This window comes from Cibotium barometz, chromosome 5, assembly GCF_041138505.1.
Source record: "Cibotium barometz isolate CiBa-2024 chromosome 5, ASM4113850v1, whole genome shotgun sequence".
In the NCBI taxonomy this organism is placed as follows: domain Eukaryota; kingdom Viridiplantae; phylum Streptophyta; class Polypodiopsida; order Cyatheales; family Cibotiaceae; genus Cibotium; species Cibotium barometz.
Window position 1 is genome coordinate 36,668,906 of NC_141050.1, and position 19,230 is coordinate 36,688,135.

The window sequence follows — 19,230 nt, forward strand, 5'->3', positions numbered from 1 at the left end:
ATCTAGCTCGGGCCGTCGCCTCCCAGAAGGTGAAGATGTTGTCAAGGATACTGCGCTCCTTGACAAATCCTGTCTGGGTAGCATGAATCAACTCCCCCAGGAAGGGCTGGATCCTCAAACTCAAGGCCTTTGCTAAGACCTTGTAGACAGTATTGAGGATCGTAATAGGTCTCCAATGCCGAATATCATCTGATACTCCCTCCCCCTTGGGGATAAGAAAGATCAAGCCCTGTGAAAAGCTCTGTGGCATCACCCCAGTGTCCAAAACATATTGAAAGCCCCTGCGGAGGCCTGGCCCCAAAAGGTCCCAATAGCGCATAAAAAAGGCAGGCGTCAGTCCGTCCTCCCCTGGGCAACTATGTCGCGGCAGGACCCTCAAGGCCTCAGCAAGCTCAATCTCTGAAAGAGGCGCACCAAGAACTGTACGCATACGATCTGTGACCCTCCTCTGCACATGGGCCCACACAGTCTGTCTGCAAGCATCCCGATCCTCAGTGGCTGGCTCCTCTGAAAGCAGGTCTCTATAGAATCCAGTGGCTATGGCTCTGATCTCTCCAGGCTCAGTAGCTACCGATCCATCCGGCCTCCCAAGCTGACGGACTCCTGCTCGAGAATGGCGGGGTTCAGTAATCTCAAAGAACTCCCCAGTCACTCTATCACCAAGCTGCGTCCACTGAGAGGCCTGACGACGATAGTAAAACTCATGTCTCTGCTCCTCTGCCTCTCCAACCTCCTGGCGTGCCTGGCTAAGCTGGGACGCCACCCACTCACATGCAGGCTGCTGCTCCTGAAGGCGCTGAAGCGAAGCAAGGCTGCGTCTCAGCCGATGCTCCTGCGCGCGAATCTCTCCCAGCCGTGTCAAAGTTGCAGCGTGCAGAAAAGAGCTAAGCTCGATGAGTCCCTGGGCACACTGGCCTGCTGCATCCTGGTCAAAGCACTGACTATCATGCCAGATCCTCTCAATGTCCTCAGCGAGACTAGGACCTGTAAGTACCCTCTCTGGGATCCTCAACTGCAAGCTGGGCTCCCGTGTCCTCTCCTCCAATGTCAAGATAACTGGCGCATGATCTGAAAATGAGGTGCCAGCGAGAATGCCGACGGAGCCCCCTCGCTCCCCTAACCAGTCGCCCACATAGAAGCGATCAATCCGTGATAGATTAGTCCCTCCCTGCCGCCGGCGATCCGACCGAGAGAAACTAAGACTGTCCTGAGAGCGGGAGAAGGCCCCATGCTGCCATGCATCAGTGATCCTCAATGACATGCAAAACCGGTCCCAAGCTGCAAGCTCCGTGCCGTGCATTGTAACATGACTGCCTCCCACCCTATCGGCCGGGTCCTCAAGCATGTTGAAGTCTCCCCCAACACACCAATGTGCGGCCTCTGGCAATGCATCCGTAACCTGGGTCCAGAACTCTGCTTTGGCACTAGCATGGTTGGGCACATAGACGTTGAACACGCCCAATAGCTCATCATGCATCCTCAGAATGATATACTGTGCTCTACCAGGCACAATGATCCCTCGATCCACAATGGCCTGCCGCCATACATATGCAATGACCATGCACCCAAAGGACCAAACCCTGCAGACCAAAAGGTGTCCCATCTACCAGGCATCACCGAACCATATCTCCGGATCCTGCTCTCACCCAAGTGGTGCTCCTGCATCATCAAAATATCAATGCTGCCACCAACCAGGCATCTCTGAAGCTCCTGCCTCAAGCAACCACGATAGCGTATAAAATGTGCTCCGCCAAGGCCCTGTACATTCCATGAGATGATCCTCATGGATGACCTGCTGAGGTGGATGCTGTCTCAGCCGTACGATGGGCCTTGGCAAGCGGCTTGGATGGAGAGTAGTCCCCATCCGAGCGGCTGCGAATCTGCCCACCCGGTGTAGTGCAAGAATCACGGATCAGGCGCCAGTGGCTGTGGCCCATGGCGACTGCCTCCCGCTTTGACAAAGCAACCTCGTGTATACATACATATCCAGGGTCGCGTGCTAAGTCTGCCACTATGCGAACGACCAAATGACGAATCCCTGAGGCGTCCACACTCCCGGGATCCAAGAAAAAGTGAGACAACTCCCATAGTCGGCCTATCACATCTGTCACCTCCAGATCGCTCACATGGTGAGAAAACTGAACTGCCTGAGTCTTCAAGGTGCTAAGAGCGAGCTCCAGAGTCCACTCCCGGTCACATGGGCCACAGAGAGGGAACGAGAAGGCCACCGCTGAATCAAGTGCCTCCTCCCCGTGGGCCGGAGGTATCACTACATGAACTCGGATGGGTGCTGGCTCATGGGGGTCCTCTGCTCCAAAAAGCTATGTGAAGGAGTAATCAAAAGTCTCCGAGCGCTGTCTAGTGTCGAGGCGACTCAGCCGACTGCGGATAGATGATATCCGTGAAGCCCGAATCAGCATGGTAAGTCTCCTCTGCGGTGCTCGATCAAGATCGGTGCTCAGAGCTCTCCTGGCTGCAGGTGAACGCCAGGGGACTGCCAAGGCCTCCCGGGGAGCTGAGGCGGGCGCGGGGGGGGGGGGGGGGGGGGGGAGGAGGAGGGGGCGAGGGAGGTGGAGAAGGAGCCGCTGCCGAAACCGGAGCGGGGACGGGAGGCGGCGAAGGTGGAAGCGAGGCGGTATGGGGGGATGGGGGTGGGGGGGGTGAAGGAGGGGGTGCTGGCATCTTCTGGTCCTCAGTCATCGCAGGGGTCTCCTCCTGGAGGGGAGCAAAGCTGTTCCTCACGGGAACCCAGTGATGCTGAGACTGTGGCTGTTGCTGCAACGGTCTCTGGGCGTGCTGCTGCGGCTGTCTCCCTCGACGGCGCCCCTGTCCAGGCTGCCACTCCGAGGTCTCTGTGGCCTGAGCAGGTGTCCCTGAGGCAGGCTGCCTGTCGAGCCGCATCTGTGGGCAGGCCATTAGGGGCCTGCTGCTGCGGTGAAGGTCGGGGTCTCTCGCGAGGGCAGGCCTTGGCCAGATGACCGACCTGCCTGCAAATAAAGCACTGGTTCGAGAGCCCCGAGAACTCCACTCTGTGATCAATCCATCCCCCCCCTATCCTAGGTAGCTGAATGACCTTCGGAAGGGAGGAGATGTCAGACACCAAAACTCTGACTGAAGGTAGCCCAGCTGCTCTGGCCACCACTGAAGCTGCTGTGGGGCCAGTCTCAAGCACCGAACCCACCAATGCTCCTAGCCTAGGAAGGAGCGGAAGGTACTCCCGGCGGAGTCCAAGGAAGCAAACTGTAACATGGAAAAGGCGCTCTCCCTGCTCAGCCGCTGCTGGGTCAAAGCCATGCTGCGAAGGTCTGAAGAAAGCCCAAGCACCCCTGATGTCAAGGGGACTCATGGCTAGGACCTTGGCCACGCTCTGGGCTTGCCTCGAACTCGATCTGGTAATGTCCACGGCCCAGTAGCTGAACGTCCAGGATCTTGCCCACATCTGCAAGAAGACGGGCCTGAAGAAGATCCCGGATCTCCCCTCTGCTGGGGCGAGTGCCGACTATACGGTAGATGGTGGAATGTGCCTGAATGCGTTCCACCTCTGCGGCGAGGCTCGCTTCCTCTTCCGGCGAAAGAGAAAGCCTGATGGGGGTGTCCTCAGGGGCGGGCGAGGGGGCTGCGGATGAGTCCCTCTGAGGTGGGGCGGGAGGAACCTCCATCAGAGTCTGAAGCTGTGTCGAAGGCGGAGCGGAGACGGAGAACCTGCAAGAACCGAGCTGCACACGAAGAAGGGGGAAGGTGAAAGGTAAAAAAAAAAATCCCTGGGGGGCGGAGAAAAACAGAAAGAAGAGGGGGGGGGGGGGGGAGGCGGCGAAGACGGAACCCTAGGGGAGGGGGGCGGAAGTAGCACGAAAAAAAAAAAAACGGGAGAGGGGGAAGCGAGAGCTGGCGAAGGGGGGGGGGCGAGGTGCTGAAGAGGAGGGGGGTGGGCGCAAGGGCTAAGAGCTACGGGAGGGGGGGGGCGCGAAGGCGAAGTACAGGGGAGGGGGGCGCTTCAGCGCAGGCAAACCAGGCTGAGGGGGGGGGAGGCGCAAACCTGAGGGCAGGCGGAGGGGGGAAAGCGCGAGGGCGGGCAGGGTGAAGGGTGTGCAGACAGAAGCGCGAGCAGGGGGGGGAGCGCGGGAGCTTCAGCGAGCAGTTTACCTCTCTAGCTTTTCTATGGGCCTTCTCTTGCCATTTTTGCTCATGGGATACCCAAATCTATAAATTGGAGCCCTCTCTCTTCATTAATGGAGGCTCTCTTGCTGCACACTAGCCTCTACCACCGTTGAAGGCTGCCCTAATGATGGCTACTCTCTTTCTCTCTCACTTGAAGGCTGCCCATGAAGAATACGGGCTGTTGGGGACTGTTTTGGACGCTTCCATCGCAACGAAATACTGAAGGCAAGGGTATTCAATCATTTATTATGATTTCTAGCCATTGTACTTGTTGCACCAGCATTTGTACTTGCTGTACCTGCTATACCAGCCATCGTACCGGTTGCACCAGCCACTGCACCTGCTGTACCAGCCACCGTACCGGCTGTACCAACCACTGTACCTGCTGTACTATTCATTGTACCTATTGTACCAGCATTTGTACTTGCTGTACCAGCCACCGTACCGCCTGCACCAGCCATTGTACCTACTGTACCAGCATTTGTACTTACTGTACCTGCTGTACCAGCCACCGTACTGGCTGTACCAACCATTGTACGTACTGTACCAACCACTGTACTTGCTGTACCAGCCATTGTACCTGCTGTACCGGCTGAATGGAGAGTTGTACTTGCTGTACCAGCTCTATTGCATGAAGACCCGTGGTTTTTGGGGAAGAATCAGTACCCACACGGAGGTATATGGATTATATTGATGGCTCGGCATTGCTACAGCCTATGTTCCGGCTCAGTTGCCTTTGTGTTGGGCTGTGTTATGGCATTTGTATAGGGATAATCCGGCATCTCCCGTGGGGAGAGTAAGGCCCTCAAAGCTTGTACATGATATTATTCTCCTTGGGTAATAAAATACTCCAAGGGGGGGGGAGGTCGGCCCATTCCGGCCTCTATGCGGTGTCACACGTGCAAGCTCCATTTTCAGCATTTGTGGATGTTTTGTGGAGCTTTTATGTTTTATGCAAAGTGATGATGGATATGTGTTAAGGCTGTGGCCATGTTTAAGTGTTTTAACATGCATTGATGGTATCAACAAGTGTGTAAAAGGCCCTAGTCCCCCGGGCACCCGCCGCGAGTTACATTGGTATCAGAGCATAGACTTCCTTGGAGGCGGAGGCTTCCTTCTGTCAATAAGGAAGAGAAAAGATCTCAAGTGGGGACCACACTTACCATCATTGCTATTAAGCATGGCCAGCCACTTCAGAGCCTATGAAGCAAGAGCATGAGCAATAGAGAGCTTGGTCTAAGGATTTATGAATTCACAAAATTTATCTTGGAAGTATGGAGTTGGCTTTATGTGCACATGTTTAGCACTCTTTCCATATGGATATTGTGGATTATATTATCAAGCTTACAGGCAAGCTATATGGAGATATATCTTAGGATATCTTAAGGATATGGTGACGAGATATTTCTTCTGGCTTCATGACCAACCTGGCAAAGAAAAGCTAAGTATACTTTGAGTTTGCAAAGTTGGTGCTTTGGCTATTTACTATGAAGTGTTTTTTATGTTCACTAACCCTTGTATAGCCATGCAAGGAGAAAGGTGGTGTTGTTTGCCTTGAGATGGTTTCAGGGAAACATTGTTTATGGCTCTCTTTATTGGGATGGAATATATCTATGGAGATTTCTTTCTTGGACGAGATTTATATAGATATTGGGCTTAACAGGCAATTTCTATGGATGAATCTGTCCGAGTTTATAGAGAAGAAATCTTTGGTTATCTCATGGATATGATGCTTTTATGGATAAAGTCCACCTCTACTCCAAGGTGTGTGGTTAGCACGGAGTATGTGGTAAGAGTTATGGTATACAAGGATTATGGTATAGAGGTCTATGGATTCTTGGACTTCTTTTCTAGGGATTTGGATCCATCCTCAGGTTTATGGATTATGTTTATGACTCCCTTTAATTGGGATGGATTATTCTTTATGGCTCCCTTTATTTGGGATGCATTGGACTTATGAAACTCATTGTTCACATACCCTGTGTAGTGTTCTCTTGTCCTACGTGCTCTCTTGAAGATTGTTTCTACCATGTGTAGGTGGAACAATAGAGAGCAGATGGAAGGGAACATGGGCACTTCAGAGGGTAGTGTCGAGCACAACATACCTTGTGTAGTGTTCTCTTGTCCTACGTGCTCTCTTGAAGATTGTTTCTACCATGTGAGGGTGGCACAATATTGAGTAGATGGAAGGAAACATGGGCACTTCAAAGGGTGGTGACAAGCACAACATACCCTGTGTAGTGTTCTCTTTACCTACGTGCTCTCTTGAAGATTGTTTCTACCATGTGTGGGTGGACAATAGAGAGGAGATGGAAGGGAACATGGGCACTTGAGAGGGTAGTGTGAGTTGGTGGCCGAAATGCCTACAAACTATTGGTGGCCGAAATGCCTAAAAACTATGTGTAGCAGAAATGCTTATGGAACACCAGGTTATCTATGCCTGCAAGTGATTGTTTTATCTTGTTACTTGAGCCCACCTCTCATCCAAGGTGTGTGGTCAGAGTACCAACACGGAGTGCAAGTGGTAAAGTGGACATGACGGGACTTATGTCTATGCCAAGGGTCATGTGGACCGATGTCTTGTTAGCAGGAGACTTATTTTGTCTCGCCCATTTATCTTGGGACATGATTATGATATCTGGACTTATGGGACTGTTTTGTCTCGCCCATTTACTTGGAACATGGATTATGATATCTGGACTTATGGGACTGATTTGTCTCGCCCATTTATCTTGGGACATGATTATGATATCTGGACTTATGGGACTGTTTTTGTCTCACCCATTTATCTTGGGACATGATTTTGATATTGGTATTATGGAGACTTATTTAGTCTCGCCCATTTCTTCGGGACATGGATTCTTCAGTTATATTGGATTTTTGAGACTGTCTCGTCTCGCCCAATCTATGGGACATGATTATATCTTGAATATATGGCTTGAAGCTTAAAGTTGCGGACAACTTTTAAGAAGCTGGGGAGGATGTCACCAGCCTGGACATTTCCCAGTCTGAAAGGGGTCTGGTGGACTCCAGGATGTTTAAATATTTGGAAAGTACAAGCTTTGGGAATGGGGGATTATCCTAAAATACAAAGGACCACACTCCTAAAATTTAGGAGAGTTGCTTTTTTTGGCCCGACTCCGATGGAAAATCCGTTCGCGTCATTACATCTGGAATTGAGCAGATACCAAGAGTTGGCAAAGTGCCTATGACAGAATGTCTACCAGTTGGGATATTTTTAGAGATAAAGTTTATGGAAGGACCCATCTCTTAGATTGGGACATGTGGCAAGGAGGTGGACCAAAGTGAGACAAGTGGCCTGACATTTGTTAGAAAGTGGATCAAAGTGAGACAAGTGGCCTCACACTTGTCACTTCAGCTATTGTGTGGCTTTCACTTGTCATCGTAGCCTTCTCTTGCCATTTTTTTTTTCCGAGAAAAGATCCTTTCATTAGTTATATAAAAACGCCCATAGGGCTAGAAAAGATCCTCTGCTGCTCATAAGAAAAACAAAGCAGTGAACAAAGCAAGGCAGCTTGGGAGACTCTCCCTAGGTGCTGCAAAATACAAGCATCAGTACAAAGAACTGAGGGGCTAAATCATACAATAGGAGGGGGGAAAAGCCAAACAGGTGGCCTGTAATGCCAACAGGGGGGATCCCGTGTGTAGAGTATAGAAGGGGCCGCTGCGCCAGGTGGTGTGAAAGGCCTGGCGCCGTGGGGCTGTGTTATGGCATTTGTATAGGGATAATCCGGCATCTCCCGTGGGGAGAGTAAGGCCCTCAAAGCTTGTACATGATATTATTCTCCTTGGGTAATAAAATACTCCGGGGGGGGGGGGGGGGGGGTTCGGCCCATTCCGGCCTCTATGTGGTGTTACACGTGCAAGCTCCATTTTCAGCATTTGTGGATGTTTTGTGGAGCTTTTATGTTTTATGCAAAGTGATGATGGATATGTGTTAAGGTTGTGGCCATGTTTAAGTGTTTTAACATGCATTGATGGTATCAACAAGTGTGTAAAAGGCCCTAGTCCCCCGGGCACCCGCCGCGAGTTACAGAAACAAGCAGATCCTCCCAGTTTATCCAAAATATCATCAATGCGTGGACCAGGAAATTTGTTTTTAATCACGATCATATTCAAGGCACAATAATCCACACATGCGATACGAACCATCATGCTTCTTTTGTATCAATAAAACTGGCAAACCTTTTCTCAAGCAAGTCGTTAACTTGTGTCATAATCTCCTCTTGTTGACTGGCACTTACTCTATAAGGTGGCCTATTAGGAGGAGAACTACCTGGAATTAGATCAATGTGATGATCTTCAGGTCTCTTTGGCGGTAATTTACCAGGCAAAGCATCATGAAAACAATCACTAAAACCATGTAAGAACTTTAACCCTTCTTGCGTTAAATAATCCACGTTCACATTAGCTTGAACATGTTCAACTTTATCTCTGACAAAAACTAAGTAAGAACAAGTAGACTTTTTCATTACTTTGCGAATTTATACATGACTGACAATAGATATGGTGCTTCCTAGAGCACGAGCATCTATGACCACTTTCCTACCTCTATGCAAAAAGTTGATTTTCTTGGACCAAGGAATTCCTAACAACAATACATCACATCCCGTGAGTGGAGCAACCAAGAAGCTCTCATGATCTAGATAACCCTGGATATGAATGCAAAGTTTCCCAATGATAGGAGTTACATTAACCCCTTTACCAGCAAAGCAAAAGCAGCATCTGTATTCATTTTCATACCATAATCTGATACATCCAACCCAATAGCTACAGCCATCTCCTCAGAGATAAAGTTATCTCTGTAGATGCATCATCAAAAAGAAAGAGAGCGGGTTGGTCCTTCAATTGCCCCCAAGCCTTGCATATGGTTCTGCTCTTAGTAGGTTGTCCAGTATTTTACCTTGCACATTGGCAATCACATTCACATTCGGCTTCTCTGCATTGTCCCATGCATTCTTGGGATTATTTGGACAAGTGTTCCTTACTGCCACATCCAAAACTTTTCCCATCATGTATGTAATCAAGTCTCTGCTGTTTGGACAATCCATGATCAAAGAATTTACCCCCTTGCTTCTTAAGCACATAGTTGTTTCTCGTACCGGTACGAATGGGTTCGTACCGTACGGTTCGTACGGTACGATACCGTACGATATCGTACGGTACGAGGGTTTTTTTTTCCCAAATTTTTTTTTCCCTTGAAAAAAAAAATTCCAAATGCTTAAAAAAAATATAGAAACCCTGCTTTACGAAGATCCCAAATGCTCGCAATACTTCGCAACTTTCGTGTCCACTCAGTATTCCATATGGGGTTGTTGAGAGACCTAAAAAATCTGGCGAGGTAGACTGGTAGTGTACACTTGATTGGTAGGACGAGAGAATCTTGCTACATCACTTGAGGATCCTTGGTATAGGTAGGCTAGACAATTAGATTCTCAAGTTATGTACGAGGGAGAAGATTTGGACATGGCCATTTTGATCTAGAGAGGAGTCCCTAAACTTATCACCCTAGATGCACTCCTCGTATTTGTGCAAGGACGGTCCCTTAGTCATAAACGCTACACTGGGAGACCTTTGGTATTGCATTACCCATCTAGGTTCTTTTTTGGAGACAATCAAGAGATCCAACCGGGAGAGACACATATCCATGTTCTAGTTCCTCAAGCACTGTAGACTCCTCCCCTCCCAACTGTCCCTCACATTCAAGCTTGAAGCTCCATAGGTTGTAAGTGTAAAAAATAAAAACCGTATTTTATCGTACGGTATTCGAAAATTTCATATCGTACCAAAAATTCCCGTACGGTATACGGTATTGTGTTTTCGTACCATGACAACCATGCTTAAGCAATACTTCCTTTGTGTCCGAGGGACCTTTTATGGGGCTATCCCTCCTTTTTTCGGTCATAACCAGCCCTCTTTTTCCCTTGTATGAATCTGAAAATGACTTGGTTTTGGGCAAAACATGCAACCATTCCGCCACAGTAGCCGAATGAATGAGTTTTTGAAGTGTTTGATTCGGATACACCTCAAGGCTGTCTTGTATGACGGACTGTGACCTTGCCTCAAACTTTCTTTTCTTCTCTTCTTCGTCAAGAGACATGAAAGCAGTACCTTCCAAAAGTTCACCACATAAGTCTGCATAGACTCACCCTCTTCTTGCTTAAGCCGATCCCATTCCTTCTTCACATTCTTAGCAAAGTTTGGCGGCAAAAACCGTTGCTAGGTTTCAAAAAATCAATAATTTCATAAAGTATAAATACTTAAAGAACTTATAGTAGCCATCTAAAAACACAGTGTAATGATGAAAAAATGGTGTCTTCTCACACGAACCATCCTTATTTTGGTGAGGCATTATGACAATTTTGCTTGATTAGATGCCACAAGTGGTTCAATCAAGGATTCATAAGAAATTGAAGAAGAGAAGGTAGAAACTGGGAAAGATTTAAGACATTGAAGAAGGGTGTATGAAAAAAAGGGGAAAGAAGAGAGGAGAAGAAGAGAAAAGGAGAAGAAGAGCAAGGGAGAAGAAGAGAATGAAGAAAGGAGGAGTAGAGGTGAAAGAAGTATAGTAGAAGATGGAAAAGGGAAGGAGGGAGGCAGGAGAAGAAGAGGGAAGGAAGGTGATGAGGAGGATATGGAAGAAAAACAAAAATAAAAAAATCCCAGAAACATTGAAGAGAAAAAATTGAAACCTGAAATTTAGGCGAAACTATCGTGCTAGAGAGGTTTCGAGGTTTTTAAAAACCATTTCGAAGTTTCGAAAGCTAGAAACAGGTTTTTTTGTTACTATGCTTCTCTGTGAAGTCTTCATTACAAAAGGCTATCTCAAATTGCCTGACAAATGCAAGAGCCTTTGTATTATCCATCTGTCCAAGGAAATTTTAAACTTGACATTTTTATCTCCCGATTTGAATTCTCGGGTCTTCTTCCTACTGTGTGACTTGCCAGGAGAATCAAATTTGTCTCTCCTCAGACTCCCCAGACAGAGTTTGCATTAGTGGCAGGATGAGAAACGTTCTTCTTCACCTCTCCTTTGCCCTGCAAATAAGACATAGCCAATTCCTTGGGATCCTGGTATCCCAACTGGGCAGCTATGGCCTCAAATACCTCACCATCTGTAGTTCTCTTTTCCTTAGACTGCAAGACCCACTGTACATCAGGATCTTCCTGCATGGCCGGCAGTGTTGCAGTCTCATCATGATAACGCCTAACCTGGCGTCTCAAAGTCTCCAACTCAGACAATACATTGGTAGGTGATGTGTTATGTACATTCCTATGCACCTCATCTTGGATATGCTTGTCGGGTGTATTCATCACATGCTCATCATCACTCACATGCCTAGTCATTCATTATTGCAAACCACAAATATCTACCAACACAATAATTTCTTTGCCTGGAACGCTCTATCTGCTACCCTTGATGATAGGATTTATCACAGACTAGAGAACCGAGGCTTTGATACCACTGTCACAATCTGGAAACGTGTGCACAACAAAACTTACCCCATAAGTATCATCATGGCAAAATACATAGGCATCTGACAACACACGAACATGCTTTAAAACCACTAAAAAGAGAGATAAAAGCCTGCACAAGACAAAGCACAAGGGGCTGAAGTTGGGCCAGCCCCAGAGTAAGCACTCTACCAACTGGCACCAGATACATCTAGAATATGATGAAAACAAGTAAAACAACTACTTGAGACTTCGGTCTAAGTATTCCAAAAGTCCTTAGGGCACAAGTACGTGATCACACACTCTAGTAGTAGAGCTGTCTCGAATAACCAGCCATAAAAACCTTAGCTCTAGCCACCCGAAGGTTCCACCCTTTCAGCCACAAGTCTCATGCAGGTATAAACATTGTTTGCCTTCAATTTTGTCGCGAAAGAACCTTGCTTAAACAGACTGTACAGCCCTGTTTTCATCCCAGAATCTTGCCGGACATGTCACCCCAGGTGTAGAGAAGGGTGCCTTGAGCATCAAAAACCAGCCCCTATGCCTGCTGTCCAGCAATCGACCACCAGCCCCAGAAGTGAGCTAGAAGTAGTTGCTTGCACCAGAGAAGAGAGAGGAAGAAGGTGCCGGGGTCTGTAGCACCCATAGGAGCAAGCGATCAGCCCTTCTGCAGCCTTGGAAGTAGTCGACCAGCTCTAACAGTCTTGGCCAGCATGTAGAGTGCCCACGCCTGAGTAATGGCCAAGTTTCATTAAAATTTTGGTCCAACTAAAGTGAACACTCTCAAAACTGTTCGTCCAAATTTAAAAGTGTGTGAACACTTGCACTCATAAGCCTTAGTATGATAAAAATATAAGCTATAAATTGAGTTTGGACAAGGAGAAGAGGCGGAGCAACAGGTTGCGGTTGAGAAGAAGCTTCGGATGTGTGAAGTGGTAAATGCGTAGAAAACAAGGTCGGAAACAACGGCAAAAATTGCATTTGCAGAAAAAAACCTTTCGCCCTTTTTTTAACCTCATTTTACATTTGGGAGACACACCGTTTCAATGGGCAGGTTTCGTTTTGTTTCGAAACGTTTTGTGCCAGAAACGTTTCGTGCCGTTTCGAGAGGGCAAAAAGGGTTTTTCTCTTACTATGTCCGGGGACACCTGGAAACCTATGGACGCGTGTGTGCACACCTGTTTGGGACTGAGGTAGTGGTCTTTTTTTTTTTCAACTGGCCTTTGGCCCAAGATCCTCCCATTGTTACCAAATTTCACTGTGCGTAGGTAGCTGCCTGTAGACCCTTATTTATCCACCCGTAGGTGATGCCGCCGAGGAGCACCAAGGGGGGTTTTGAACCCAGGACCTCCTGGTTCTAGGCAAACACCTTCACCAGTTGAGCTATCACCTCATTGGCGACTGAGGCAGTGGTCTTATGTGTTTTGCAGGTGGTAAGTGTCCTTTCCGCTCCTTTACTTCTTCTCCTCCATGCCTCCTCTTCCTCTTCCTCTTCCTCTTCCTCTTCGCTTTTCCTCTTCCTTTTCCTCTTCCTCTTCCTCTTCTCCTCCACGGTCCACCATTCCTCTTCCCTCCTTCTCTTTGCTCCTTCTCCTTCTCTCCTTTTCTTGTCTTCCAACTTTCTCACCTCCTTCCCTTTTCTTCTTACCTCCCTCTTCCCTTCCAACTTGTTTCTTTCCTCCTCTCTTCCTCTCCTTTTCTTGGCGAAATTTTGAAAATACCAAAAAACCTACTTCCAAAATCATGAATTTCATACCCACTAGTCCCAAAAAAATGTATCTTCATCTTTCTGTTGGCTATGTTATAAATTTGGTATCTGTATATAAGAAGTGTCATTTCGAAACCTTTGCGTTTCATCCAGAACAGACGAAACGAAACCTTCGAAACGACGAAACGACGAAACGTTTCATGTTACTATGTCCCTGGAGCCCATGGACAATTACATGCAAAAATACCAGGCATTGTCTAGGCAACTAAAACAAGTCATTCATGCATGCCAAATCACACAAATGCTTTATGCACAATATTCTGGATTCCATCTCCCAACTTATTCATCTTGAACTTGTCTGGAGCACCACCCATACAGGTACTTGAAATGCTCACCAGGTATCCACCCTTCCATGAGACTTCATCATCATGCCAGGAACTCTCACTAGGGTATCTACCCTTCCATGAAGCCCTTCCACATGTACTAAGCCATGCCAGGAACTCACACCAGGATATCAATCCTTCCATGGAGCCCTTCCACATGTAATAAACCATGCCAGGACTCACACCAAGGTATCAACCCTTCCATGAGTCCTTCCACATGTACTAAACCATGCCTAGAACACATGCCTACCCTTCCATGGTGTTCCTCCACGTGTGTATAGTCACGAATATGACACTTTCCCATTCTTAAGAATATCAACGAGGTTTCTTTAAAGCTAAAGCTACCTCCTAGCTGGACCATGCATGATGTGTTCCATGGCAGTTGGTTGAAGTCTTATAAAGGACCTTCTCTCTCCGTTATCCACGATGAATAGGAACCAGACATGGTGGATGAAGCTGAAGGTGAAGGTATGGTTCTAAAACAGATCCTTTTACATTGTTTCAAGCATGGCTTCGGCTGAAGAGAAAGACAATTCCTCACGAAGTTTGACGACCGAGGGACACATGAAGCGGTGTCGCTTGACAAGAAATTTTTGAAGATTGTTGGCATTATTGAGAGACTACTTTAAGGCTTTGCAGCTTCCGTTAGGCAGAAGGGGATGTCACATGCATTTCGCACTTGGATGCCACGTGGACATATCTGTATAGTAGGTGCAGGACCTAGAGTGGTATAACTAGTTCCTTGTGAGCCCTAGTTCGGGACTCCGGGAGGAGTCAGCCAGGGTTCCACTCTAAGCGTCCAAGGTCAAGTGTACAAGTCTTGTACATGGTCTTGGTAGGTGTGCATGTCCCACACATGGAGTAGTGCTAATCTGTATTGGGAGTCACCCTCTGGAATGATGGCATGGTGTTCTGGGCATTGATAGGCTTGCAGCCACATGCAAGGGCACCTAGGATATCAATAGATGCATGTAGAAAGCATATAGTGCAAGGGCATGGGTCTACCCATGCTGCCCTACACTTGGGCCACTCTGGGGCAGCCCATGGGCCATGGCTTTGGCCCACACAAGGCCCACAACATAGTCAGCCAGCCCTTATAGGTCATAGGCCTAGTCGGCCAACCCTTGGAGGGCATGGTCCATAGTCGGCCAACCTCTAGGACACATGGTCCACAGTCGACCAACCTCTAGGACGCATAGGCTATAGTCGGCCAACCTCTAGGATGCATGGTCCATAGTCGGCTAGGCCTAGGGGCATTCAACAGCAAGGCGTTCATCATCTGGACATTCAGCAGGTAGTCGGCTAGCAACTAGCAGGCTGGCAGCAGGTATGATTCTCACGTGTGAAAAAGGCACCATTTAAATGTGAATTTCAGGTTGTGGTGCTATTTAAACAGGCCGCCTTCTAAGCAAACCTGTAGGCATATGCTCACTTATGGTAGTGTTATGTGTGAACAGGGCTTAACCAAGGGCACTTTTTCCCATGTGGTTTTTCCCCTTGGATATCAAGTGTGAAAGGACACTCTACATATTATATTTTGTACTTCTATATTATATGGATGTGACACACATACAAGGGTTGACTTGCATTTTGTGGCTACCACACTTTTGGCTCTCTCTCTCTCTCTCTCTCTCTCTCTCTCTCTCTCTCATTTATGTGTGAGCTTCTTTTGCCTGCACCTAATCCTAATGTGCAGGTTTCTGTGTGTGTGAGGCCAACATGGTATCAGAGCTGGGGGGCTACTTGTGGAGTTCTGTCCCTGAAGACACCTGCGCAATTCCGTCGCCTGCGCAATTCCGTCCGTTGCTATGGCCTTTCCGTTGATTGAAGCATTGTGTCCGCCCGTCTCGGCCACAGTCGCCGCCTAGCCGGCCCCACTAGTGGGGAGAGGACCGCCACGGCTTAGCCCACAGGCGGTGCCTTCCATTCCAACGAACCGTTGCCGCCGCCGATTGCCGCCTCTTGCTCTTGGCGGGGGTAGTGCGCACCCCTCCGCCACCGCCTCGCCCGGTGGGTGCGCCGCCCACTCTCGCCAGCTGTCCCCGTTCGCCACCACCGCTCCATCCACGCGTTCGGCTCCCGAGAGTTCTGCCCAAGCGTTTAGTTCACCCAAGACAGCTTGCAGCCTACGCTCGCCTCCAGCTTCCTCTGCCTGAACATCCGTGGTCCCCTGTCGCGTGCAGTTTCCCATCCAGCTTCTACCTGCTTACTTGACGCGCTTGCAGCTCCTCCACTTGCACATCCGTAGTACCCCGCCATGTGCATGTACTTTTATTTCAGAAATTTTAATTGTTAAGACAAAAAAAAAGGGGAAAGCTTTGCAGGCACTGTACTCCAGGTTCAACAAGATTTGGGGGACTGCCAAAAATCCCCTTTTGCCAGGAAAAATTCCTTTTTGGTGCAGGGTTCAAACAATTTTGGGAATTTCTCAATTTGATGCCAAATTGGAAAAATTAAACATGCTGCTTTGCTTACAATTTGGGGGTTTTCCAAATTGAGGTCAAAATCAGTAAATTGAGCCAATTAACTGCACATTGAAGCAATTGCAGTGCATAAAAATTGGGGCTTCTCAGATTGGAGCATGTAATTGGGCATTATAGCTGTGATTTGTCGCATATGTATACACATTGTGTGTAATTGGACAATTTGGTGCAGGTTTACACTTGCTTCAGGTTGCGGGCAAAAATTTGCACAGGACATTTGGTTGCCTGGCAGTGCACATTGGTGCTTGGTTTGCTTGCAGGTATATTTTGTTGACATGGCTCAAAATGTTAGAGATGTATTTGGTGTGCTCACCCAAGAGGACAAGTTGGATGGATCTAACTACTCCCTTTGGAGTTTCATGATCCGTAATTTGCTGGTAGCCAAAGGGCTTTGGGGCATCATTTGTGGTGATGACACGCGCCCACTTACCATACAGCCAGTAACGCCTCAAAGAGGATGTTCTCAAAGAGCTCTTGAGGTAGAACCTGCTCCCACACAAGAGCAGAAGAGATGAGACTCTAGGGATGCATAGGCCATATCATTGATAGCCCTTTCAGTGAAAAGGACTATTATTCCGCACATTCGTTCTTGCAAGACATCGAAGCTTGCATGGGACACATTGGAAGCAATGTATCAGGTACGCAACGAGGCAAGAGTTGCCTACTTGAAGAGGCAATTGGATCTTCTTTCTATGGATGAGGGTGACTCCATGGCAGATCATCTCACCAAAGTGAAAGATTTGCAGGAACAATTGCTCAACATTAATGAGGTTATCCCAAACAGACAGCTGGTCACCAACACTCTTCATTTTTTACCACCTTCCTACTTGGGCTTTCACACCTCTCTCAGTCTCTCTATGAGAGGAGGTGGTGATCCCGTCACTTTTGAAGAGCTGGTGGGTTTACTCTTGCAGAAAGAGCAAACAAGTGCAAACTTATCTAGCATACGTGGTGGAGACAAGGCATTTACAGCCAAGGATAAGGGTAAAGCAAAGAGCGTTAGGCATGGGGGACTACAGTCTAGCAAGGCTGGTCATGGACAGCCCTCTTCTGGTGGTGAAAAGTCTGACAAAGGGGATGCAAACAAGCCCAAAAAGAAGGGCAAATCTCACTACTACATCAGTGTATTTTTGGCTTTTACACTACCTTGGCTGATCTAAAACTACCAAGGTGCTGAATATTTCTTATCAAAGTAGAATCCTGTCTCTAAGCTTTCGGATGCCACATAATGCCTAAAAAAGGCTCCTAATTCATAGCCAAAATAGAGGGTTAAGTATGCCCACACCTATGCATGTGACATCATCCTCTTGCTAAGCTTGATGACAGAAATCTAACTGAGCTTGGATGAGTGACATCATCCCTTTATTGCGTATGGACTCCATCCTTGGCATTCAGCTTCCAAAACTCGAGGCACTCTTGACCACTTGGATCTTAAACCTTCTGCTGCAACCCTGGATTGCTCCAATCTCTAAAGCTCTGTTGTGCGTTGAGAAATGTGCATAAAGGCTCCTAATTCATAGCCAAAATAGAGGGTTAAGTATGTCCACACCTATGCATGTGACATCATCCTCTTGCTAAGCTTGATGACAGAAATCTAACTGAGCTTGGATGAGTGACATCATCCCTTTACTGCATATGGACTCCATCCTTGGCATTCAGCTTCCAAAACTTGAGGCACTCTTGACCACTTGGATCTTAAACCTTCTGCTGCAACCTTGGATTGCTCCAATCTCTAAAGCTCTGTTGTGCGTTGAGAAATGTGCACTTGTTCTTCTTGTCCCCTCCTTGGGCCGAAAACTTGTACCTTTCTTGGGCTGAGAGCTAGATCCCTTCTTGGAAAACTGCAATCCCTGTTCCTCCCTTCATCCTTGTACCATGGCTGTCAGGCTGAGCATTTAGGAGCTTCATACCCCATGATACCCACTTGGGGTGTAGAACACTAGCACCTATGTGCTAGGGTTTTCCAGAGATAGAAAGAAGAGTGACGGAATCACACATACAACACACTAGAGAGTCCTTAACTGCTGCTTTGTATTATGTACAAGAAATAAGTAATACAACTGAAATTCAAGTACAAGATGTGGCTGAGAACGAAGACGTCAAATGACAGCCCTATGACCTACTGTACACTCCTAGCTAGAGATTGTTTCTTCTTGTAACATTAATTGTCATTCGAAAAAGAAAAAACTGTGGTGAAATGTCTTGTATTGGCTTAGTCCTCTGCCGTTGTGCTACTAGTGATTTTGTGGGTCATATACTGTATACTTACATGGAGGATGCAAAGGCGTTGCAAAAATGCCTAATTTTTTACTTATGCTCTGAAGGTAGAGAATCCTGGACCTGATGTAACTGAGTCATCACTTGAAAGATCAGGGTCTTCACCAAGCACAGTATCTGAGAATGCAACCAAGGGCAGTGCTCGAAGTCAAATGCTGAGGCTTTCATCTGGAGGAAGAGCCACAGATAGTGCACGAATTGCGAAATTCAGAAAAGAGCTGTCTGCTCCAATTGTTGATCTGGGTAAGTGCTTAGACTTGCCCCCTCAGCATTTGTATCATGTTGTGCAACCAGTTATTGGAGTTTTCTGTCGTGCTGTTACACTTTATCCCCCCTAGAAAGTATCCTTTCGTTAGTAAAAAAGTTTAATATAGATATGAAGTAATAAATAATGAACCCTCTAATGTTTTAAAAATCGAAGAAAGAGGAAGACCCTCTATGGATGGCCACTCTGAGAGGGAGGCTACATATGAGGTGGAGGAAAAGAGGCCTGCAAAGTAAACTGATCCCATCCTCACCTCTGAAAGAAAAGGTATGGGGCTCTGTCTTGTCCATCCTGCATGGCCCTGGAGCTGCAGAGGGTGTGGTTAGGTCAGCCCAGATGGAGAGGAGGGTGCTGATGAGGTCACTCCAAATGGAGTGGCTTTGTGGGAGGAGTGGAATTCCCCTCAATGGATTACGGCAGGTGCGGTTAGGTCAGCCCAGATGGAGCGGAGGGTGCTGATGAGGTCACTCCAGATGGAGT

At 47.6% G+C, this 19,230-nt stretch overlaps 1 protein-coding gene across 6 annotated transcripts in view; it reads left to right on the forward strand.

The window, feature by feature from the left end:
- The window catches only part of LOC147638441 (uncharacterized), a 108,145-nt gene that overhangs the window by 48,350 nt on the left and 40,565 nt on the right, over positions 1 to 19,230 (forward strand). For all 6 annotated transcript variants that reach the window (XM_086798360.1, XM_086798354.1, XM_086798356.1 and 3 more), the window contains exon 4: positions 18,533 to 18,728. In XM_086798360.1, the coding sequence (XP_086654486.1) occupies positions 18,533 to 18,728 (196 nt within the window). The remainder of the gene's footprint in view (positions 1 to 18,532; positions 18,729 to 19,230) is intronic.